Raw genomic sequence first — 24,904 nt, 5'->3', positions numbered from 1 at the left:
GAGAGTTTGTGTGCAGTGGTTTAGAGGGCCTGTGTATGTGTACAGTGGTGTAGAGGGTAAAGGTTTGTGTACAGTGGTGCAGAGGGTGTGGGTTTGTGTACAGTGGTGTTGAGGTCATGAGTTTGTGTACACTGGTGTAGAGGGTGGAGGTTTGTCTACAGTGGTTTAGGGGTTGTGGGTTTGTGTACAGTCGAGTAGAGTGTGTGGGTTTGTGTACAGTCATGAAGAGGGCGTGGGTTTGTGTACAGTGGTGAAAAAGTGCCTGGTTTGTGTACAGTGGTGTGGAGGGTGTGGGTTTGTGCACAGTGGTGTAGAGAGCATGTGTTTGTGTACAGTGGTGCACAGGGTGTGGGTTTGTGTTTAGTGATGTAGAGGATGTGGGTTTGTGTACAGTCGTGTAGAGGTTGTGAGTTGGTGTACAGTGGTGTAGATGGTGTAGGTTTGTGTACAATGGTGTAGAGGGTATAGGTATGAGTACAATGGTGTAGAGGGCATGGGTTTGTGTACAGTGGTGTAGAGGTTGTGGCTTTGTGTACTGTGATGCAGAGGGCCTGGGTTTGTGTTCAGTGGTGCGGAGGGTTTGGGTTTGTGTACAGTGGTGTAGAGTGTATTGGTTTTTGTACAGTGGTGCAGAGGACCTCCGTTAGTGTACAGTGACACAGAGGGCCTAGGTTTGTGTACAGTGGTGTAGATGGCCTGGGTTTGTGTACAGTGGTATAGAGGGCCTGCATTAATTTACTGTGGTGTAGAAGGCCTGGGTTTGTGTACAGTCATGTAGAGGGCCTGGGTTTGTGTACAGTGGTGTAGAGGGTATGAGTTTGTGTACAGTGGTATAGAGGGCCTGCGTTAGTTTACTGTGGTGTAGAGGGCCTGGGTTTGTGTACAGCGGTGTAGAGGGCCTGGGTTTGTGTACAGTGGTTTAGAGGGCGTCGGATGTGTACAGTGGTGTAGAGGGTATGGGTTTGTGTACAGTGATATAGAGGGCCTGCATTAGTTTACTGTGGTGTAGAGGGCCTGGGTTTGTGTACAGTGGTTTAGAGGGCGTCGGTTTGTGTACAGTGGTATAGAGGGTGTGGGTTTGTGTACAGTGATATAGAGGGCCTGGGTTTGTTTATTGTGGTGTAGAGGGCCTGGGCTTGTGTACAGTGTTGTATAGTGTGAGGGTTTGTGTACAGTGTTGTCAAGGGCCTGGGTTTGTGTACAGTGGTGTAGATGACCTGAGTTTGCATATAGGGGTGTATAGTGTGAGAGATTTTGTACAGTGGTGTCGAGCCCTGGGTTTGTGTAAAGTGGGAAAGAGTGTGAGCATTTGTGTCATGTGGTGTAGAAGGCCTGGGTTTGTGTACACTGCCGTAGAAGGCCTAAGATTGTGACCAGTGGTTTAGAGGGCCTCGCTATGTGTTCACGGGTGTAGAGGGTGTGATTTTATGCATGGTGGTGTAGTGGGTGGGGTTTTGTGTACAGTGGTGTAGAGGGCCTGGATTTGTGTACAGATGTGCTGCGGGCTTGGGTTTGTGTACTGTGGTGTTGTGTCAGAGTTTGTGTACCGTGATGTAGAGGGCCTGCGATTGTGTACAGTGGTGTAGAGGGCCTGGGCTCATGTACAGTGGTGTATAGTGTGAGAGTTTGAGTACAGTGGTTTAGAGGGCCTGGGTATGTGTACATTGGTGTAGAGGGCCTGGGTTTGTGTACGGTGGTGCAGAGGGCGTGGGTTTGTGTACAGTGGTGTAGAGGGTGTGGGTTTGTGTACAGTGGTGTAGAGGTCATGAGTTTGTGTAGAGTGGTGTAGAGGGCCTGGGATTGTGTACAGTGGTGTAGAGGGTGTGGGTTTGTTTACAGTAGTGTAGAGGGTATGCATTTGTGTACGGTAGTGTAGAGGCCCTGGGTTTGTGTACAGTAATGTCGAGGGCCTGCATTTGTGTACAGTGGTATAGAGGGCCTGGATTTGTGTACAATGGTGTAGAGGGTATAGGTATGAGTACAGTGGTGTAGAGGGCGTGGGTCTGTGTACAGTGGTGTAGAAGTTGTGCGTTTGTGTACTGTGATGCAGAGGGCCTGGTTTTGTGTTCAGTGGTGCAGAGGGTTTGGGTTTGTGTACAGTGGTGTAGAGTGTATTGGGTTTTGTACAGTGGTTTAGAGGTCCTGCGTTAGTATACAGTGATGTAGAGGGCCTGGGTTTGTGTACAGTGGTGTAGAGGGTATGGGTTTGTGTACAGTGGTATAGAGGGCTTGCATTAGTTTACTGTGGTGTAGATGGCCTGGGTTTGTGTACAGTGGTGTAGAAGGCGTCGATTTGTGTTCAGTGGTGTAGAGGGTGTGGGTTTGTGTACAGTGATGTGGAAGGTGTGGCTTTGTGTACATTTGTGGAGAGGGCCTGCATTGTCCACAGTGATGGTGGGACTGTGTTTGTGTACAGTGATGTCGAGGGTGTGTGTTTGTTTATACTGGTGTAGAGGGCCTGGGTTTGTAATATTGTGGTGTAGAGGGCCTGGACTTGTGTATAGTGTTGTATAGTGTGAGGGTTTGTGTACAATGGTGTCGAGGGCCTGGGTTTGTGTACAGTGTTGTCGAGGGCCTGGGTTTGTGTACAGTGGTGTAGAGGACCTGGGTTTGCGTATAGTGTGAGAGTTTTTGTACAGTGGTGTCGAAGCCCTGGGTTTGTGTAAAGTGGGAAAGAGTGTGAGCATCTGTGTAGTGTGGTGTAGAAGGCCTGGGTTTGTGTACACTGCTGTAGAAGGTCTGGGTTTGAGTCCAGTGGTATAGAGGGCCTTGCTATGTGTTCAGGGGTGTAGAGGGTGTGATTTTATGCATGGTGGTGTAGTGGGTGGGGGTTTGTGTACAGTGGTGTAGAGGGCCTGGATTTGTGTACAGATGTGTTGCGGGCTTGGGTTTGTGTACTGTGGTGTAGTGTCAGAGTTTGTGTACAGTGATGTTGAGGGCCTGCGATTGTGTACAGTGGTGTAGAGGGCCTGGGCTTGTGTACAGTGGTGTATAGTGTGAGAGTTTGTGTACAGTGGTTTAGAGGGCCTGTGTATGTTTACAGTGGTGTAGAGGGTAGAGTTTTGTGTACAGTGGTGCAGAGTGCCTGGATTTGTGTACAGTGGTGTAGAGTGCCTGGGTTTCTGTACAGTGGTGTAGAGGTCATGAGTTTGTGTACACTGGTGAAGAGGGCGTGGGTTTGTGTACAGTGGTGTAGAGTGCCTGGTTTGTGTACAGTGGTGTGGAGGGTGTGGCTTTGTGCACAGTGGTGTAGAGAGCGTGGGTTTGTGTACAGTGGTTTAGAGGGCCTGTGTTTGTGTACAGTGGAGCACAGGGTGTGGGTTTGTGTTCAGTGATGTAGAGGATGTGGGTTTGTGTACAGTCGTGTAGAGGTTGTGAGTTGGTGTACAGTGGCGTAGATGGTGTGGCTTTGTGTACTGTGGTGTAGCGGCCTGGGTTTGTGTACTGTCATTTAGAGGGCCTGGTGTGTGTACAGTGGTGTAGAGGCCCTGGGATTTTGTACAGTGGTGTAGAGGGTGTGGGTTTGTTTACAGTAGTGTAGAGGGTATGCGTTTGTGTATGGTAGTGTATAGGCCCTGGGTTTGTGTACAGTGATGTAGAGGGCCTGCATTTGTGTACAGTGGTGTAGAGGGCCTGGGTTTGTGTACGATGGTGTAGAGGGTATTGGTATGAGTACAGTGGTGTAGAGGGTGTGGGTTTGTGTACCGTGGTGTAGAGTTTGTGGGTTTGTGTACTGTGATGCAGAGGGCCTGGGTTTGTGTTCAGTGGTGCGGAGGGTTTGGGTTTGTGTACAGTGGTATAAAGTATATTGGTTTTTGTACAGTGGTGTAGAGGACCTGCATTAGTGTACAGTGATGTAGAGGGCCTGGCTTTGTGTACAGTGGTGTAGAGGTTATGTGTTTGTGTACAGTGGTATAGAGGGCTTGCATTAGTTTACTGTGATGTAGAGGGCCTGGGATTGTGTACAGTGGTGTAGAGGGCCTGGGTTTGTGTACAGTGGTTTAGAGGGCGTCGGTTTGTGTACAGTGGTGTCGAGGGTGTGGATTTGTGTACAGTGATGTAGAAGGTGTGGCTTTGTGTACATTTGTGGAGAGGGCCTGCATTGTGCACAGTGGTGGTGGGACTGTGTTTGTGTACAGTGATGTTGAGGGTGTGTGTTTGTTTATACTGGTGTAGAGGGCCTGGGTTTGTTTATTGTGGTGTAGAGGGCCTGGGCCTGTGTACAGTGTTGTATAGTGTGAGGGTTTGTGTACAGTGTTGTCGAGGGCCTGGGTTTGTGTACAGTCGTGTAGAGGACCGGGGTTTGCGTACAGGGGTGTATAGTGTGAGAGTTTTTGTACAGTGGTGTCGAGGCCCTGGGTTTGTGTAAAGTGGGAAAGAGTGTGAGCATTTGTGTAGTGTGGTGTAGAAGGCCTGGGTTTGTGTACACTGCTGTAGAAGGCCTGGGTTTGTGTCCAGTGGTTTAGAAGGCCTCGCTATGTGTTCAGGGGTGTAGAGGGTGTGATTTTATGCATGGTGGTGTAGTGGGTGGGGGTTTGTGTACAGTGGTGTAGAGGGCCTGGATTTGTTTACAGATGTGCTGCGGGCTTGGGTTTGTGTACTGTGGTGTAGTGTCAGAGTTTGTGTACAGTGATGTAGAGGGCCTGCGATTGTGTACGGTGGTGTAGAGGGCCTGAACTTGTATACAGTGGTGTATAGTGTGAGAGTTTGTGTACAGTGGTTTAGAGGGCCTGTGTATGTTTACAGTGGTGTAGAGGGTAAAGGTTTGTGTACAGTGGTGCCGAGTGTCTGGATTTGTGTACAGTGGTGTAGAGAGCCTGGGTTTGTGTGCAGTGGTGCAGAGGGCGTGGGTTTGTGTACAGTGGTGTAGAGGTCATGAGTTTGTGTACACTGGTGTAGAGGGTGGAGTTCTGTGTACAGTGGTTGTGGGTTTGTGTACAGTCGAGTAGAGTGTGTGGGTTTGTGTACAGTGGTGAAGAGGGCGTGGGTTTGTGTACAGTGGTGTAGAGTGCCTGGTTTGTGTACAGTGGTGTGGAGGGTGGGGGTTTGTGCACAGTGCTGTAGAGAGCGTGGGTTTGTGTACAGCGGATAAAGGGCCTGTGTTTGTGTACAGTGGTGCACAGGGTGTGGGTTTGTGTTCAGTGATATAGAGGATGTGGGTTTGTGTACAGTCATGTAGAGGTTGTGAGTTTGTGTACAGTGGTGTAGATGGTGTGGGTTTGTGTACTTTGGTGTAGAGGGCCTAGGTTTGTGTATTGTCGTTTAGAGGGCCTGGTCTGTGTACAGTGGTGTAGAGGGTGTGTGTTTGTTTACATTAGTGTAGAGGGTGTGCGTTTGAGAAGGTAGTGTAGAGGCCCTGTGTTTGTGTACAGTGATGTAGAGGGCCTGCATTTGTGTACAGTGGTGTAGAGGGCCTGGGTTTGTGTACAATGGTGTAGAGGGTATAGGTATGAGTACAGTGGTGTAGAGGGCATGGGTTTGTGTACAGTGGTGTAGAGGTTGTGGGTTTGTGTACTGTGATGCAGAGGGCCTGGGTTTGTGTTCAGTGGTGCAGAGGGTTTGGGTTTGTGTACAGTGGGAAAGAGTGTGAGCATTTGTGTAGTGTGGTGTAGAGGGCCTGGGTTTGTGTCCAGTGGTTTAGAGGGCCTCGCTATGTGTTCAGGGGTGTAGAGGGTGTGATTTTATGCATGGTGCTGTAGTGGGTGGGGGTTTGTGTACAGTGGTGTAGAGGGCCTGGATTTGTGTACAGATGTGCTGCGGGCTTGGGTTTGTGTACTGTGGTGTAGTGTCAGAGTTTGTGTACAGTGATGTAGAGGGCCTGCGATTGTGTACAGTGGTGTAGAGGGCCTGGGCTTGCATACAGAGGTGTATAGTGTGAGAGTTTGTGTACAGTGGTTTAGAGGGCCTGGTTATGTGTACAGTGGTGTAGAGGGTAAAAGTTTGTGTACAGTGGTGTAGAGAGCCTGGGTTTGTGTGCAGTGTTGCAGAGGGCGTGGGTTTGTGTACAGTGGTGCAGAGGGTGGAGGTCTGTGTACAGTGGTTTAGGGGTTGTGGGTTTGTGTACAGTCGAGTAGAGTGTGTGGGTTTGTGTACAGTGGTGAAGAGGGCGTGGGTTTGTGTACATTGGTGTAGAGTGCCTGGTTTTTGTAGTGGTGTGGAGGGTGTGGGTTTGTGCACAGTGGTTTAGTGAGCGTGGTTTTGTGTACAGCGGATAAAGGGCCTATGTTTGTGTACAGTGGTGCACAGGGTGTGGGTTTGTGTTCAGTGATATAGAGGATGTGGGTTTGTGTACAGTCGTGTAGAGGTTGTGAGTTTGTGTACAGTGGTGTAGATGGTGTGGGTTTGTGTACTTTGGTGTAGTGGGTGTGGGTTTGTGTACTGTCGTTTAGAGGGCCTGGTTTGTGTACAGTGGTGTAGAGGGCCGGGTATTGTGTACAGTGATGTAGAGGGTGTGGGTTTGTTTACAGTAGTGTAGAGGGTGTGCGTTTGTGTACGGTAGTGTAGAGGCCCTGGGTTTGTGTACAGTGATATAGAGGTCCTGCATTTGTGTACAGTGGTGTAGAGGGCTTGGGTTTGTGTACAATGGTGTAGAGGGTATAGGTATGAGTACAATGGTGTAGAGGGCATGGGTTTGTGTACAGTGGTGTAGAGGTTGTGGGTTTGTGTACTGTGATGCAGAGGGCCTGGGTTTGTGTTCAGTGGTACGGAGGGTTTGGGTTTGTGTACAGTGTGAAAGACTGTCAGCATTTGTGTAGTGTGGTGTAGAGGGCCTGGGTTTGTGTACAGATGTGCTGCGGGCTTGGGTTTGTGTACTGTGGTGTAGTGTCAGAGTTTGTGTACAGTGATGTAGAGGGCCTGTGATTGTGTACAGTGGTGTAGAGAGCCTGGGCTTGTGTAGAGTGTTGTATAGTGTGAGAGTTTGTGTACAGTGGTTTAGAGGGCCTGGGTATGTGTACAGTGGTGTAGAGGGTAAAAGTTTGTGTACAGTGGTGCAGAGTGCCTAGATTTGTGCCTAGAGGGCCTGGGTTTGTGTACAGTGGTGCAGAGGGTGTGGGTTTGACTACAGTGGTGTAGTGGGTGTGGGTTTGTGTACAGTGGTGTAGAGGTCATGAGTTTGTGTACACTGGTGTAGAGGGTGGAGGTCTGTGTACAGTGGTTTAGGGGTTGTGGGTTTGTGTACAGTCGAGTAGAGTGTGTGGGTTTGTGTACAGTGGTGAAGAGGGCGTGGGTTTGTGTACAGTGGTGTAGAGTGCCTGGTTTGTGTAGTGGTGTGGAGGGTGTGGCTTTGTGCACAGTGGTGTAGAGAGCGTGGGTTTGTGTACAGTGGTTTAGAGGGTCTGTCTTTGTGTACAGTGGTGCACAGGGTGTGGGTTTGTTTTCAGTGATGTAGAGGATGTGGGTTTGTGTACAGTCGTGTAGAGGTTGTGAGTTTGTGTACAGTGGTGTAGATAGTGTTGGTTTGTGTACAGTGATGTCGAGGGCCTGCATTTGTGTACAGTGGTATAGAGGGCCTGGATTTGTGTACAATGGTGTAGAGGGTATAGGTATGAATACAGTGGTGTAGAGGGCGTGGGTTTGTGTACAGTGGTGTAGAGGTTGTGCGTTTGTGTACTGTGATGCAGAGGGCCTGGTTTTGTGTTCAGTGGTGCGGAGGGTTTGGGTTTGTGTACAGTGGTGTAGAGTGTATTGGTTTTTGTACAGTGGTACAGAGGTCCTGCATTAGTGTACAGTGATGTAGAGGGCCTGGGTTTGTGTACAGTGGTGTAGAGGGTATGGGTTTGTGTTCAGTGGTATAGAGGGCCTGCATTAGTTTACTGTGGTGTAGATGGCCTGGGTTTGTGTACAGTGGTTTAGAGGGCGTCGATTTGTGTACAGTGGTGTAGAGGGTGTGGGTTTGTGTACAGTGATGTAGAAGGTGTGAATTTGTGTACATTTGTGGAGAGGGCCTGCATTGTGCACAGTGGTGGTGGGACTGTGTTTGTGTACAGTGATGTTGAGCGTGTGTGTTTGTTTATACTGGTGTAAAGGGCCTGGGTTTGTTTATTGTGGTGTAGAGGCCTGGGCTTGTGTGCAGTGTTGTATAGTGTGAGGGTTTGTGTACAGTGGTGTCGAGGGCCTGGGCTTGTGTGCAGTGTTGTATAGTGTGAGGGTTTGTGTACAGTGGTGTCGAGGGCCTGGGTTTGTGTACAGTGTTGTCGAGGGCCTGGGTTTGTGTACAGTGGTGTAGAGGGCCTGGGTTTGTGTACAGTGATGTAGAGGGCCTGGGTTTGTGTACAGTGGTGTAGAGGGCATGGGTTTGTGTACAGTGGTGTAGAGGTTGTGGGTTTTTGTACAGTGGTGCAGAGGACCTGAGTTAGTGTACAGTGATGTAGAGGGCCTGGGTTTGTGTACAGTGGTGTAGAGGGTGTGGGTTTGTTTACAGTAGTGTAGAGGGTGTGCGTTTGTGTACGGTAGTGTAGAGGCCCTGTGTTTGTGTACAGTGATGTAGAGGGCCTGCATTTGTGTACAGTGGTGTAGAGGGCCTGGGTTTGTGTAAGATAGTATAGAGGGTGTAGGTATGAGTACAGTGGTGTAGAGGGCGTGGGTTTGTGTACAGTGGTGTAGAGGTTGTGGGTTTGTGTACTGTGATGCAGAGGGCCTGAGTTTGTGTTCAGTGGTGCGGAGGGTTTGGGTTTGTGTACAGTGGTGTAGAGTGTATTGGTTTTTGTACAGTGGTGCAGAGGACCTCCGTTAGTGTACAGTGACGCAGAGGGCCTGGTTTTGTGTACAGTGGTATAGAGGGCCTGCATTAATTTACTGTGGTGTAGAGGGCCTGGGTTTGTGTACAGTCGTGTAGAGGCCCTGAGCAGCAGCCTAGTGATTGATATGTCAAATCCTACCATTGTAAGCTGTAATATCGTATTTAATAAATGCGGTGATGTGTGGCCTGGCTACAGAATCTAAATTACCATGAAAACTGTAATTATATTCTAAATAAAAACTGATTCTTTGATGTCCTCTGGGAAAGGCCCAGTTCTACCTGGCCTGGCCCACTCACATCTCCTGTCTCTGTCTTTTACTCCATTCAGTTGGCAGAAGTAGAAATTGGGAAGAATACAGTTTGCCAGATCTGCCCACAGCTTCAGATCAAATTAAAAATAAATCCTTGGCAACCTTAGCGTAATGCTCTCTTCCTCCCTGAACCCTTACCATCCTCCCAGGGTCAGTTCTGTGAGGCGTTTCATGTTAGTCACTTCCTACTTCAGGGTTGACTCAGTCTTTGCTGAGTTCTCTGGCACTGTTCCGTTTCCTCCAAAGTAGACAAGGCCATTTACAAGTGAATCGCTGAATCAACCCTTCCTGCTGCCTTTCAGGTTCTCAGACTCACGAGCCATTTCTTGATTCAGTTCCAAACATCAATTCCCGGAATGATCCTCACCATAAGGAGTATTTGCTTCAAAAAGTTCTAATTTAACAGCCTTTTCTTTCTTTGCTTACCCTCTGTTTATTTCTATTTAACCATTGGGTTCTTGTGTAGTCACTTAGAGGGTTATTGAGCCTGACAGTCTGAGTGAGCTTTGTTAACAAGCACTGTTAAAATGTCAAGCTTGCCAAAGCAGCTTAGTTAATAATATTTCTGCTGATGCTAACTGAACTCCTGCAAACGGCCAGATGCTTGACTGTCAGCTCTCGTGATTATGTTCACTGGGTGATCACTGTGCTCCCATTTGTGCTCACTGTTTAAACTGATCATAAGGCTTCACCTTTGAAGTTGAGACAAGAGTACAAAGGCAGGTTGGCACTCTGAAAAAGAGGTCCAGATAGTGAGACCTCTCCCTGATGGGGAGGTTCCGATTTAACAGGGGACCCCGATGGCGAAACTCCTTTCAAAATGCCGGCCGAAAGACTCCTACTTTAAGAGAAACTTATGGGGAAACTCTTAATTTAAAGGGTTTTTGGTGCTACTTTGAATTGGGGGTCAGGGGCAGATGATGAGAACCCACCCCATTCTGATTTGTCTTTCTCTGTAGGTGAAACCTCCCGAGTTGAATTTCTTGTGTGTCCTGCCTTTGTAATGCCGGAGTGCTAGAGCCACTCTTTCTGCAGGATCGCTTCACATTTCATTCAAGACCAGCTCAGTTGTGGGATTACATAAAATTGGGGGCCGGAGTCTGGTAGATTCTACCTACTATTGCTCAATACACACTGGCTGAAGATGGCTTCTCAAACTGGGATGGAGCTGGGCAAATGGCTGAACTTTCCAGCAGAGATGGGTAGAGAGGGCAGCGATTGGTCCAAGGAAAGGAAAATCCACAGAGTGTAAAACTGGCTGCAGGTTGGCCGCTTCCAATTTTGACGCACAAACACTGAACGCCAAGGTTTTGATGCTGGAATACATCCAGAGGTGGTGGAGCACTAACAGAGGCACACCAGCTTCTGCTTATTCGTCTAGAAAACTCCATACTGCCACAGCTCATGTTGTGCTCTACTCAGTGGACCTGCAGCAATAATAGTGCCCCCACCCCCCCACTTCTCAGCAGGATCTCTTGCGAGGTAACTGAACCCACTCACTCCAATTCCCATCTCACTTGAAATTCTGCTCAGTGAGTTTAATTTGTACACCTCCCGATTTGCACATCATTCATTTTACACACCTCCCGATTACACACCTCCCGATTTACACACCTCCCGATTACACAGCTCCCGATTACACACCTCCTGATTTACACACCTTCTGATTACACAACTCCTGATTTACAGACCATTCCACTTACACACCGTTCAATTTACAGACTTCCCAATTTACACACCTCCTGATTACATACCTCCTGATTTACAGACCGTTCCACTTACACACCCTTCAATTTACACACTTCCCAATTTACACATCTTCCAATTTACACCCCTTCCGATTTACACATTTCCCCATTTACACACCTCTCAATTTACACACCATTGGATTTACACACCTCACAATTTACACACTTCCCCATCCGATTTATACACCATCTGATTTACACACCATCTGATTTACACACCTCCTGATTTAGACACCATTCAATTCACACACATCCCGGTTTACTCACATCCCGAGTTACACACCTCCCGATTTAGACAACGTTCAACTTACACACATCCCGGTTTACACACATCCCGATTTACACACCATTCGATTTACATACCATTCGATTATACGCCATTATATTTACATGCCTCCCAATTTGTACACCTCATGATCTGCACCCATCATGATCATCACACCTCCTTACCATTGAATTCCACTGGAGCCAGCTAAGGCTGGGCCCAGAAAGGCAGGCTGTCAATGTCCAGCTACTTTCCGCCTGGCAGTAAAACTGACCTTTCAGCCTTTGCATATGTGTGAGGGAACATTGCCTAAGGACAGGATGGACAGGGTGGGGTTTGGCCTACTATAGTAGCACAGCTGCCCCAATCCACTATTAAGACTTACAGCTGAACGCAGTTAGTTGTATGAAGTAGCAGACTGTGTCCAGTGTTTGTGTGACTGGATACCAGCAAGGGCTCAACAGCTGCTGACAGCAGAAAAATGTGGCTAGGGGTAGGCAGAGAAGAAACTTGGCCACCGGAGTTAGAAGCAGATCCTAGGCCTGGACTATGGTTCATGGCTCCTCTGTGAGGCAGTGAACCACATGTGCTTAAGAAGCTGGCCCAACGTCATGAAAATTGTGGAGGTGGGGGGAGGGGGATGGGGTGGAATGAGGTGCCAACCCTGGCAACGGAGCTGGGCAAGTGATGGGTACAGGGTCTGGGCTCGCTCCCAGCACTCTTATCTCACAGCAACGAACATTGGGGGAACAGGAAATGGGGGCAGGAATCCCAGAATCGGGTCTCACTCGCCATTTTTAAAGGCCTCTGGAGTCGATCTGGCTCCATGAAAGCCCGGCCCTTAGTGTCAACTCCTCCAGATCGTAGTGGCTGCACTTGAAGAGCCTGCAGCATCTCAGCTTGAAAACCTGAACGTCTGGTAATCCTCTAGGCCCCAACCAGCCTGGTTACATTCCGAAAAGGAGCTTCATGCTTTAGCCTACCTAAACTAGGCCTGTCCACATGAATCTCTTACCTGAAGCACTAGCAGCATCTGTGTGATGGATGGAGGTACATCAGCGTGAGGCTGGTGAAGCACCTGCTCCAGATTTACCTTCAATAGCACCAGGTCTCGGAAGCCAAGCAGAGCCATCTGACGAATGGTTAGTTCCTGCCCCTAATGAAAGGACCATACATCAAAGTTACTTTCTGCCTCTTGTCATGCAAAGTTGTAACTCTTTCTGGCTGGGATTTTCCAACCCTGTTGTGGTGGGACCCACCGCGGGAGGTTCCGCAGCTCAGCCAAAAGCCCATTGACTTTGGGGAGGACTGGACAATCCTGGCAGCAGGCAGGCGGGGCTAGAAGATCCTGCCTGGCTGGAGACCGCTTTGTCAGTGCCATTGTACAGAGATTTAACACATTGAATAAACACATTACACAGGGAGAGGAGTGCAATACGAGCATGCTAAGTAACTCTACAAGAACAACAATCCTCATATAGTGAAAAGAATTGGATTTTTCAAGGGGGACGGTTTGTTGTCTGGACAGAGTGGTCTGTCCTTCAAATACTTTTGCCCAGCCCTTTCTCTGTACCTCCACATTACTGCCCCCTTTCGCTTATACATCACGGGTAGTACTGTGTGTCGTACCGTGTGTAGTACTGATTCAAGCTGCTTACTGAAGAGTTTGCATCGGCAGTTTCCATTACAAATGAGGACAAAGGAATTTATAACAGCAAGTTGACACAGGCTGTGTGACAAGTATGTGACAACAGGCAAGTGGCACAGACAGGATGTGCATGCAGGCCTAAGGATTTTAATGTTGCTATAGATGTGTGCTTACTGCACCATCTAGAATAACTTTAAATCGTATAACAAGAGCCAGAAGGTGCAAACATTAGATTAGCAACATTCTGTGCCCTCAAGTGCTTAAGACATCATGGAGGGATTCTCACAGAGCAGGTCACAGCACAGCCTTTGGGAGGAGGTGATGAGCTGAAATCCAGATGCTTTCTCCACAGGCTCCTGTCATCAAGATTGGCATTTGCGTACATCTACAGATATTTTGTATGCACCAACAAGGATTGAACGCAGAACTCAGAGCTGCCCCAAGGGTGTGACGCTGATCCCCTTCAAAGACTCACAGTCATTTCCTTTTCTGTACAACCTCCTTTACAATAATCCCGTGGCTGTGGAATAAAACCTGTTCTCATTTATTTCATCTGTGCCAATATGGCTACCTGTATTTTTCGAAATTCTACTCAGTCAAAGGCATGACCTCAGTGAATGTTCTGGATCAGCATATTTTAATGATTTGTCTCTGTGACTCACCATCACTGTAGCAATCAGGATATGTGTATGATGGTTAGTGAGGGGGGATTGATTCTCTGTCAGCCTGTCAGCCAGCACCAATAAAACTCATACATTTAGTTTAAGTTTCCTCCACCAATTTTCCTTTCTACCCTTTTTTCCTGAAGACAGTAATTATTGGCAGGGGAATGGGAGGCAGTTGTTATTATTATGAACCTCCTATGCATGCAGACTTGAGTAACGGTGAGGAGTATTGTGACTGCAGTTTGTCTTCACCTCATCCGGTACCCTCTAATGGGCACTTCCAGCAGGCACCCCCAAGTTGTGACTAGGAAAAGTTGTGACTTGGCCAATTTGTCCTTCCATGGCCATGGGCAGTGAGGCCAATTGTAGCCTTCCTCCACCCTCCCAACACCAAACTCAACATAGACCAAGGGCTCAATCTAGACCTTTCTGTCCCATTGTGGCTTAGCAGCTTCATGGATAAACCAAATGAGGATCGAGAGGATCACTAAACTTGGATAACATGTGTCACATTTAGAGTGTCATATTGTGATATTTCTGACTACAATTTTACAGGCCATTGGTGAGGCCACACCTGCAGCATTCTGCACCGTATTGTTTTCCTTACCTCAGGAAGGACAATCTAGTCCTAGAGGGAGTGCAGTGAAGGTTCCTGAGATGAGTGGATTGTCCTAGGAGGAGAGATTGACTAGACTAGGCCTTTATTCCCTGAAGTTTAGAAGAATGAGAGGTGATCAAATTGAAATATTAAAAATTCTTAAAGGTCATGACAGAGTAGATGCTGAGAAAATGTTTCTCCTATTGGGGATTCTAGAACAGAATAAGGGAGTCAGCCATTTAGGACTGAGATAAGGAGAAATTTCTTCATTCAATGGGTTTTGAATCTTCAAAATTCTCTACTTCAGAGTGATGTGGATGCTCAGACATTGAGTGCATTCAAGACACAGATTGATAGATTTTTGGCACTAAGGGAATTAAAGGATATAGTGATAAAGCAGGAAGGTGGAGTTGAGGTGGAAGATCAGCCATTTTTGTATTGAATAATGGAGCAGGCTTGAATGGTCAAATGACCTAATCCAGCTCCTATTTCTTATGTTCTTATTCTCTTATGAGTGGCTGAAGATATTGTCGTTCCTGTTAGTAACTCCATAACCTTCATTCCCCTTCTCGGCAGACATGGATCCTGTTCTCTGTGAAGTGACCCGGAATCCTGGTCTGAGAGCACATGCACATTATCCCAGATAAAGTGAGTGGCCGCCCTGGGGGAGAATGGAGAAGCCAGAGCAGAAAAATCCATTGAGTTTGGACTCATTCAGTAGGCTCACAGTTTTTAACATGTAAGGTGGAACAAGGGTGGAGGCACATGGGAGCAGGGATAATGAAGAGCATTACCATGGCTCCACAGAGCAAGGCTGTTACCCATGGGGAAGAGAGAGAGCCTCTATCCACGATAATAGGAGAATGGTCATCATGGGGAATTTGATAAGTAGGGGGAGAGAAACCCTCCTATGGTTGGGAGTCCCCAACGAGTCAGGGAAATGTACCACCTTCTGTTGTGGGTAAAGCATTAAAAGGCATCCTGAAAGAAAGCATAATGGAACATGGTTGTGTAACATTTGCATAAAGCCATTAACTAAGGTGCTGGCTGCAGCTTTCTTCCCCAGGTATAAAGATTCTATTGGCAGGACTGCAAATTTCCGCCCAAAGTCAATGGACTTTTGGCTGCTCTCCCAATTTCCTGGTCCCACCTTTTCTGGCTGTGTGTGCGGCTCCATGTGCAATCTTTGCCACTTCACCCACATTGTCATTTTTTCGAACAGCCTGATCGGTGGGAAACCATAGCTTAAAGCAACATCCTGACACGAGCTCACACATACGTACACACACACGTGCAGACAGACAGACTGACACATACCATTGTGAAAATCAGGCACACACACACATGTGCTCACATAACATTTTCCAACAGATGTCACTGTGGTTAGGAATGCTGGATACTTTACCCCTCCCTAGCTCAGACTGAAAGTTACACTGCTGTTACCACCATGGCCGAGATCATCTGACTCAGCACTGCCCTGATATCAAACCGGGCCCTTGGGCTTCTTCAACTCAAGGTGTTTGGGGTCTCAGCCAGCTTGCCCCTGCTATATTTGCAGTGGAAGCAGACCACACATCACCAACCATAGCCTTTATCTGATGCATATTCATTCTTTACCTGCACAGGGTAAAATATGGCCTGTAACATGGGTAGGATTTCAGTGAAGAAATTATCCCAACTTCTTGTTAAAGCTTCCAAAAGATTTTCATCTGAGAACAAAAAATGAAGAAAGACATGAGCAACTGTGAATGGTAGAAAACCTCTAATGGGAACTGCTGAGCGGCAAACAAGCTTCATCCAATTGATTCAATTAAACAATTCTTCCTAAATGAAGGAAGCCAGTGTTGAGGAACATGATTTTTTCCTAATTTTTTCCTCCTGTTTCTTGATGAGGTATCACACTATTTAAAGGCAGGATAAGCCTCTCTCTTTACCCAAATTGTGCATTGTAACCTAAATCTAGGCTGATACTTCAGTACAATACTGAGGGAGTGCTGCAGTGTTGAAGGCGTGTGTGTCAGGTCAGATATTGGACTGAGGCCTCAGCTTCCCTCTCAGGATTATAAAAGATCCTTTGGTACTATTTTGAAGAAGAACAGAGGGTCTGGTGATTCTGCCACGTGATCTGGTTAATTTTATCCCTCAGTCAAAATCACTAAAACAGATGATCTGGTCATTATCACATTTCTTTTTGTAGCTACTGCACCAGAGGAAGGATGTGACTGCACTAGAGAGGGTACAGGGTAGGTTTACGAGGATGTTCCCTGAGGGTGTTGCCTGGGCTGGAGAATTTTAGTTAACAGGAAAGATTGAATAGGCAAGAGTTGTTTTCTCTGGAACACAAGAGGCTGAGGGGAGATCTAATTGAAGAGTCTAAAATTAGGAGGGCTCTGGATAAAATGGATAGGAAGGTCCCATTCCCTTGGTTGAGGGGTCCATAATACGGGGCATAGGTTTAGAGGGGATTCAAGAGGAATCTTTCTCATCCAGAGGCGAGGCTCTGGAACTCACTGTCTGAAAGAGTGGTAAAGGCAGAAATCCTCATAACAATTAAAAATACTTGGAAATGCACTTGAAGTGCTTTAACCTACAAGGCTATGGACCAAGAACTGAAAAAAGGGACTAGGCTGGATGGCTACTTGTTGGCCAGTGTGAACACAATGGACCAAATGGTCTCCTTCCATGCTGTAAATTTCTATGATTCTATGGGAGCTTGCTGTGTGTAGATTGGCTGCAGCATTTTCTACATTACAACAGTGCCTTCACTTCACCAGTACGTCATTGCTTGTATAGTGCTCTGGCCATCCTACAAATGGAAAGTGCTATATCAATGTAAGTTTTCCTTTAAATACAGGTCTTTCTTAATCTGAAACTCAGATAAACACTCCCTACTGCATTGGAGGCCCAGTTCTATTGACTTCTTTACTATTCCCGTGACCTCTTTGAGACTGACAATTCTGAGTAACGTTGTGCTGTGAGTTTGTATCCACCAGGAAGAAGGTTGAGACTGCACTAAACTTCCAGCTGACATAACATGGGCCGGGATGTTCTGGATGGCGGAGTTTCCCTTCCCGTCATCCGAGGAGTCAGCGGCAAACACATCCCTGCCCGTACAGGCTGCCCTGCAGCCATTTCACGCTTCAATGAGCGTTAATTGGCTGGAGGCGGGACTTCTGCCCCTCAGTTGGGAGGATATCCCACCTCAGAGAGCTGTAGGACAATCTGATTGGCTGGAAGCTCTCTAGTCCCTGCAGCACCAGAAGCTGCAGTGGATAGCACTGATATTGCAAGAGAGTTCAGGACCAGGTAAGTTTTGGGGGTCCCAGGTTGGGAGGGTAGATGAGGCCTGGTGGGGCGGGCGGGGGGTGTGGTGGACAGAGGGTTTGGGATGTCGGTGGAGAGGCCGGGGGGAGGAGGGAGCTTCTGCTGGGGTAAGAATTTTTGGGGGGGTGGTGTTTGATGTTAAGAGGAAGCTGCTGATGGAGGCTCCCCCCTCCACCCTGCACCCCTCCTCTTCCGCCCAACTTCCCATCCATGGCCTGAACAGGGTTCATTTTAGGCTTCTCCCCCTACCCCTCAACTCCTCCCGCCAACCTGAAAATCAAGGCTGAGCAGGAAACAGCCATTAAGTGGTCAATAATTGGCTACTTAAGAGCCTCAAATGGGGCAAAGCGGGCGGATCGGCCGTGTAACATTGTGGAGCGGTCAGGGCAGGTGGGAACCTACAAACCCGCCTGTGGAGGAATGTATAATTCTGCCCATGGAGACTGTCATCATTAAAGGATGGATTAGAACTGAACTAACAGTTAAAAAGACTGTTGTATAAACTAACTATGCTTGCAGCCCCATTAAAAGTACATGTGCTAATCATGACTGACAATATATTCAGTTAATATTTGACAAGTGCAATTAGTAACTAGAGGCTGGAAAGCTTGAGTGGCCAAAACAATTCAGTAGCATTCCCCCTGTGATTGCTGCTGGCAGTCATCATTAGATCATAATGATCAGCCAGTCTTTTCCAAATCAGCAACCCATCCATTAGAATGATCACAATGATTAGATGGGGGTTGGGCTATAACATTTTGTTGCACTCCATCTGCAATCACAGTCTAACATTGTCCCCACCGAAAAGCCGCTCTCCCTCTCTGTGCTTATAAAGCAAAGACTGGCATCTTGTAATTGAAGTTCAGAGTTGTTACTAGTCTGGGCCCCATTTCTCTGACTCTCTCCAGATGTCTGCCCGAATCCTATTGCTGCCTCTCCGTAAACTGCCTGAACAGTGGAACGAGTTGTAAACTAGATGCTTTTCTATTTGGCGAGTGGAGCCTGTGCTTTTGAGGTAACTAGCTGGTGTTAGATTTAATATGTATTCATCTCGCCAGCATTTTAAACATGGGCCTGACTAATATTAGCTTTCCAAATGCTTACAGTTTAGTAGACAGCAGACATTCGTATATGTAATAGCAGCTGCTTATTGTACATTGAGCAGGATACACTGAGCACGTTTAACAATCTAATTTTACACTAGAACACATGCGATTAACTGCTGAGCTTCCACTCAGCATTGTTTATCGGAGAAATACCATTAATGGTTTGATTGTAACCTCATGTTGCTTCATACTGAACTGAATGAAATACATTCTAGTCCTCATTAATGAATGCCATTTTTTGCAAAAAGACATTAAATTATCCAATAATTTGAATTAAGCAATGCAAAGAGCACAGCAAAGCGAAACTTTGGTGCTGAATAAATGGAATTCTCAGTTGTTTTGAATTAAGTGGCATTGATTTCAAAGGAGCAGGCTGTACCAAACTGTAGATCAATTCATATGGTCCTGGAGCTAAGTAATGTGTTTAATCTTCAACTCTAAAACATCAATCCCTTCTCTTTAATAGATGTCATACCAACCTTCACAGACTCGCACCTTTTCTTCCATCAAGATCAAGCCTTTTGAAAGAAGATGGTTCTACCAATGAGAAAAAGAAAGAGAACATCTGAAAATCAAAGGGCATGTCACACCAGATAAAACAGTTGATTGCTTCATATATGCAAATTGTGCATTCTACAGTGCTATTTGATGAAGAGTAAGAGAGTTCTCCTGGAGTCCTGGCCAATATTTGTCCCTCAATCAACATCACAAAAGCATATTATCTGGTCATTATAATATTGCTGTTGTGGGAGTTTGCCATGTGAAAGTTGGCTGCTGTGTTTCCTACATTACAGTAGTGACAACACTTCAAAAGTACTTCATTGGCGGTTAAGTGCTTTGAGATGTCTGGTGGTCGAGAAAGGTGCTTTATAAATGAAAGTTTTTTCTTTTCCCATCCAACATCAAGAAACCAATTGTCTGGTCATTTATAACATCATTGTCTGTGGGAGTTTGCTGTGTGCAAATTGGCTGCCAGGCTTCCTACAATACAACAGTGACTACACATTAGAAAAGTACTTCATTGACTGTAAAATGCTTTGAGATGTCCAGTGGTTGGGAAAAACACTTTATAAATGCAAGTTGTTCTTTCTTTATAAAAGATTTTTTTTTTTTGTTTCATTGCTGTTTGTGGGAGTTCACAATGTGCAAATTGGCTTTAAGGTTAGCAATAGTGACTCTACTTAAAAATACTTTATTGGCAGTAAAATGCTTTGGGATGTACTGAGATTGTGAAATGCACTTTATCAGTGCAAATCTGTACAAAACTACTTGCTGATCCAAGAATGAGGAGGAAGCAGGTGTGGTGGAGGATCCAGGGAATGGTGATCAAAATATAATTTAAAATATTGGTTGAGGGGGGAATAAATAAAGGCGAAAGTATAGGTTGTATAAAGGGCAACTATGAGAGAATGAGGACAGAATAAAGGAAGACAAACCAGAGAAAAATGTTGACCAAGAAGTAGAAGAAAAATGGTAATATTTAAAGGAGAGATCAACAGAGTTCAGGAGTATGATGGAATCTGTGGGCAAAACTTATATTTTTTAAGACAGACCCTAATTGAAAAAGCAAACTGAGAAAGGAAACTGACTCTCCAATGTGCTGAGCAAACTAGGACTGAAACTGAAATTGGAAATCAAAACATCTGGTTGCAACTATATAAAAGGAGACAGAAACATCAGAGCTCAGTAGAAGTTGATGAGTCCACTGGCGCACTTCCTGTAAGCGCAAGAAGACAGAAGCTAGATTCAGAAGCTGAGAATAAGCAAAGATCCTACATTTTCATTCCCAGTTGGGACATATCCCAACTTCACGAACACGACCTGGGAAAAAGTGGCCCAGAAGTTTGAGTTTTCATTCTGGGAGCTGGGGTGAAAAGGGAATTGGGCCCGCCATCCCTGGAGTGAGTGCAGAGGCAGTTCAAGAAGGAAGCTCACCAACCTCTCAAGGGTTGAAAATAAACAATAAAAAGAGGGCCTCTGGTCCTCACCCCTCCTCAACTCCCCCTTCCCATACACTCTCCATGCCCTATTCATGCCAATCCATGCCAGCCAATACCCCTGTACCCAATGCAAGCAATGTCTTTTTAACATTCTAGACATTTTTTTTTTGCAAAAATTTAAAGAGCAGGGCTTTTAAATGCCTCGACAGCTCCCTTTGCCAGATGCTTCTGAAAGTATTGAAAGTTGATTTTGACAGGTCTGTTGACAGTTCCAATGAGCTTGACAGTAATGGGTTTATGCAATTTTTATGCACATTTATGCCTAATTTTAACACTTCCAAAGAACACCTGACCTACCTACCCCAAAAGGCACCTGACCTCCATCAAAGATATCCTGGGACCAGATCCAAAGGCATACCCTAGCTATCCAAACGAATCCACAAAGTTAATACCTGCCCTTACCTAGCACATATCAGGTTTCACAATCCTGCCCTAACAAAGTCCCATATCAGTGGAGGCAGCCGATGCCTTAAATGGCCAGCTGCCACCATGCATGCGCAAAATACACCCTGTCCCCAATCCTGCCCCTGTGAAAAAGGGAATTGCCACGTTCAGGGAGTGTTTTTGGGTATTTCTGTTAATTTCGCCACAAGGGACAGCCTCTCTGTTATGGCAACAATCTGGGCCACAGTTGTGCAGCTGTTTCTGTTACTGGAAGACAATATTGGTGGATCTATCCCATCCAGACCGAGTTGAGGAGGTTCTGCAGAAATGGGCTATTTGTGGTGAAGACCCTGTGTCCGAGGAACTCGGGTTGGCTGTGCGCTGCTGCCAGCTGGTGATCAGACTACATCCTAGAGAGAGAGGAGCTGAAATTCCTCATGAGGAAGACAGAATTTTGTAGGACTTTGTTCTTGAGATTGATGACATATAGGCTGAGTTGACTGCCCAGCCAATTCAGATCTGTCTTCATTGTATGAACCATTTTATGTATAATTTATAGTTTATAACTGACTGTAATTTGCCTGTTAATTCATGTTTAACTTATGCTGATTCTGTGTTTAAAGTATAGGAGATTACCCAAGACAGTATTTAGTGTTTGCTATGTTTGACTCTTGTAAAGTAAAAAAAAAAATTCTGTTTAAAACATGGAATGTTGTGGCCTCATATTTCAGTAAAAAACTGGGGTTTCAGATTTTTTTTCATTAAAAAAAGAAACAAATTAGCCACAAATGAGATGCTGTGGATAAGTAAAGAAATAAAGAATAAAATTGAAACTAAAGAGAAAGGCATTTCTAAAGTGTATAAGAACATAACATTTATTTCTTAGGCTAATTCATGGATGTGGGTGTCGCTGGCTAGGCCAGCATTTATTGCCCATCCCTAATTGTCCTTGAGAAGGTGGTGGTGAGCTGCCTTCTTGAACCTCTGCAGTCCATGGGATGTGGCTACACCATAGTGCTGTTAGAGAGGAAATGCCAGGATTTTGATCCAGCGGCAGTGAAGGAACGATGATATATTTCCAAGTCAGGATGGTGTGTGGCTTGGAGGGGAACTTGCAGGCAGTGGGTGATGTTCCCATGTATCTGCTGTCCTTGTCCCTTTAGGTGGTGGAGGTCACGGGTTTGGAAGGTGCTGTCGAAGGAACCTTGGCAAGTTGCTGCAGTGCATCTTGTAGATGGCACACACTGCTACCATTGTGCATCAGTGATGGAGGGAGTGAATGTTAAAGAGGTTGGAGTGTCCATCAAGTGGGCTGTTTTTTCCTAGATAGTGTCGAAAGCTTCTTGACTAATATTGGAGCTATAATCATCCAGGTAAGTGGAATTGTGCCTTGTGGATAGTGGACAAGCTTTGGGAAGTCAGAGGATGAGTTACTTGCTGAATAATTCCCAAGTTCTAACTTGCTCTTGTAGCCACATTATCTGTAGGGCTGGTTCAGTTAGGTTTTGGCCAATGGTAATCTCCCCAGGATATTAATAGTGGAGGATTCAGCGATGGCAATGCTGTTGAACATCAAGAGGAAATGGTTAGATTCTCTCTTGTTAGAAATGGTCATTGTCTGGCAACTGTGTGGTTTCAATAGTACTTGCCACTTATAAGTCCAAGCCTGAATGTTGTCCAGGTCTTGCTGCATATGAACACAGAATATGCTGAACAATGAGCAATCATCAATGAACATCCCCACTTCTGACCTTACGATGGAGGGAAGGTCATTGATGAAGAAGCTGAAGATGGTTGGGCCTAGGATACTACCCTGAGGAACCTCTGCAGTGATGTCCTGGAACTGAGATGATTGACCACAACCACCTTCCTTTGTGCTGGGTATGACTCCTACCAGTGGAGAGTTTACCCCCTGATTCCCATTGACTCCAGTTTTGCTCGGGCTCCTTGATGCCACACACGGTCAAATGCTGCCTTGATGTCACTCTCACCTTGACTCTGGAATAAGAATATGTTTAGGCCATTCAGCCTTTCAAGTTTGCTCCTCTATTCAACACGATCATGACTGATTTTCTACTTCAATCCCAGGTTCCTGCACTATGTCTATATTCTTTAATTCCTCTAGCATTCAAAATCTTATTTTGAATTTACTCAATGACTGAAAATCCACAGCTCTCTGGGGTAAAGAATTCCAAAGATCTACAAATCTACAACCCTTTGAGTGAAGAATTTTCTCTTCATCTCAGTCCTAAGTATAAGTATGTAAACACAGGAGAGGAAATGTAAAGGGAAAATAGAGAGTCAGTAAAGAAGCTAAAAAGGTAATCAGGAAGGCAAAGGGCAAATAAGAATTAAAATGATCAAATTCCTACAGGAATGAAGAAGAATCCTGGGAAAGCTGCTCCCTGGGTCTCTCACTCTGACCCGGGTGTCCTGTAGCTGTTACAGGCTGGTGAGCTTCTCTGAAACCCGGCATAGTCCCTTTCACTGTTACTCAGGTGTCCTGCTTTGGGATCTGAAGGATTGTCGTAAAGCGAGCTCTCCCCAGGATGGGAGGACGAGGCCAACCTCTCTAACCAAGCAGGCATCAATGGAGGTGGGCGAGCAAGTGAGCAGTAGGAGTGTGGTCCCTCAAACCTGGTGACAGAGCAGCAAGAGGAGGATCAACCTCAGGAGAGCAGGAAAGGTGAGTGACAGAACACTGTCAGGTGCCAAGGCCAAATTCTGACTGTTCCAACATTCTTCTGTACCTCCTGAGTCAAGGTTTATTGCAAGGGCAGACAAAAAAGCAGTACAGAGTCATAGAGTCATTTATAGCAAAGAAGGCGACCATTCAGCTGATCAAGTCCAAGTCGGCTTTCCATGGAGTAATCCAGTCAATCTCACTCCTCTACTGAAACCGCGTACCCCTGCAGGCATATTACCTTCAAGTGCCTGTCCAATTTCCTTTAGAAATCATTGATTGTTTCCAATTCCGCCACACGGGTGGGTAGTGAGTTCCTGTCATTACCAGCGACTGCGTAAAAAAAAGTTCCTCCTCACATGTTACTACCAACAAGACTCAAAACTCTTTCAACAGTGGGATGTAAATGCTCCCCAAAAACGTGTTAAGCCATAAAACTATAACCAAAAACCCAAGCCATCAGACCTAATTAGCCATGATCTTATTGAATGGCAGAGCAGGACTGATGGGCTGAATGGCCTACACCTGCTCCTATTTCTTGTAATCTTTGGATCTAATGAGAATACAGCTTTCAGCTACACTCATTCCTCTCTCTCCAAGCAACTCACATCTCCATCTGAGCAGCCAACACTCACACTCACCCTCATCAAATGGTGCCCCCCTCTCCTCTCTGTACAGGCCATTACCATCACTCACTCTTCTCTCTCTTCGCCTGCTCTCCTTGCAAGAGAATACAAAACTGGGAAAAAGCAGAAAAGAGGATTTTGGAGGGTGGTGGGGAGAAGGAGGCTGCGGGGCAATGGGGTGTTGGCCCTTCAGTGATAAGCACCTTCTTGGCTATTGTCAACCCATGCCCACCTGCTCCACTGGGAAGAAGGTCATGTTCCAGGATGTCTGTAGAAACCTGCCATGAGAAACTGAGCCTCCTGAAGCACTGGGGCTCAGACATGTTGAGAGGGCTGATCCCCTGCCTGTAGACTTTGAGTTGGAGGTCTCGCCTCCTTTGAGCTCAACCTCAGTGTCCACCCCTCTGCCCTTTGGCTGAGGAGAACGCAGCTGGTGCTGCTGCTGGTGTTGTTCCTGCTGCTGCTGGAGCTGTTGGCAGTTGTCTGGTCTCTGCTTTTGCCCCTCAGCAGATGTGGACGGTGGAGCTAATAAGTTGTTCCCATGCTGTGGTGAAGGCTGGAAGCTGGGAAGTGAAGGTGAGTGTAGCACAAGTCAGGTGAAGCATCTTCCGAGCAGTTAGTGACCACCTGCCAAGCAGTGAAAACAATCTCAGAGAGAATAAGTGCGTTGAACAGCAGTTGCTCAATGGCCATGACTGGAGCTCCTCAGTTTCATTGGTAAAGCCTTCCCAGCTTGTCAATTTCACTGAAGAAACTCTTCCTTCTGTGTACCCTCCTTGGTAACCCTAGAGAGTTGCTGACTGATT

The 24,904-nt window shown here is 46.4% G+C and overlaps 1 protein-coding gene across 1 annotated transcript in view; it reads right to left on the bottom strand.

Annotated features, from left to right (window-relative positions):
- prr5l (proline rich 5 like) overlaps window positions 1-24,904 on the bottom strand; it is a 249,782-nt gene that overhangs the window by 52,155 nt on the left and 172,723 nt on the right. Inside the window, exons 5-7 of the mRNA XM_041197735.1 lie at window positions 18,885-18,942; window positions 15,593-15,684; window positions 12,080-12,220 (exon numbers count right to left, since the gene is read on the bottom strand). Coding sequence (XP_041053669.1) covers window positions 12,080-12,220; window positions 15,593-15,684; window positions 18,885-18,942 — 291 coding nt within the window. The remainder of the gene's footprint in view (window positions 1-12,079; window positions 12,221-15,592; window positions 15,685-18,884; window positions 18,943-24,904) is intronic.

This window comes from Carcharodon carcharias, chromosome 10 (genome assembly GCF_017639515.1).
Source record: "Carcharodon carcharias isolate sCarCar2 chromosome 10, sCarCar2.pri, whole genome shotgun sequence".
NCBI lineage: Eukaryota > Metazoa > Chordata > Chondrichthyes > Lamniformes > Lamnidae > Carcharodon > Carcharodon carcharias.
This window is presented reverse-complemented; position numbering and strand designations above follow the sequence as displayed.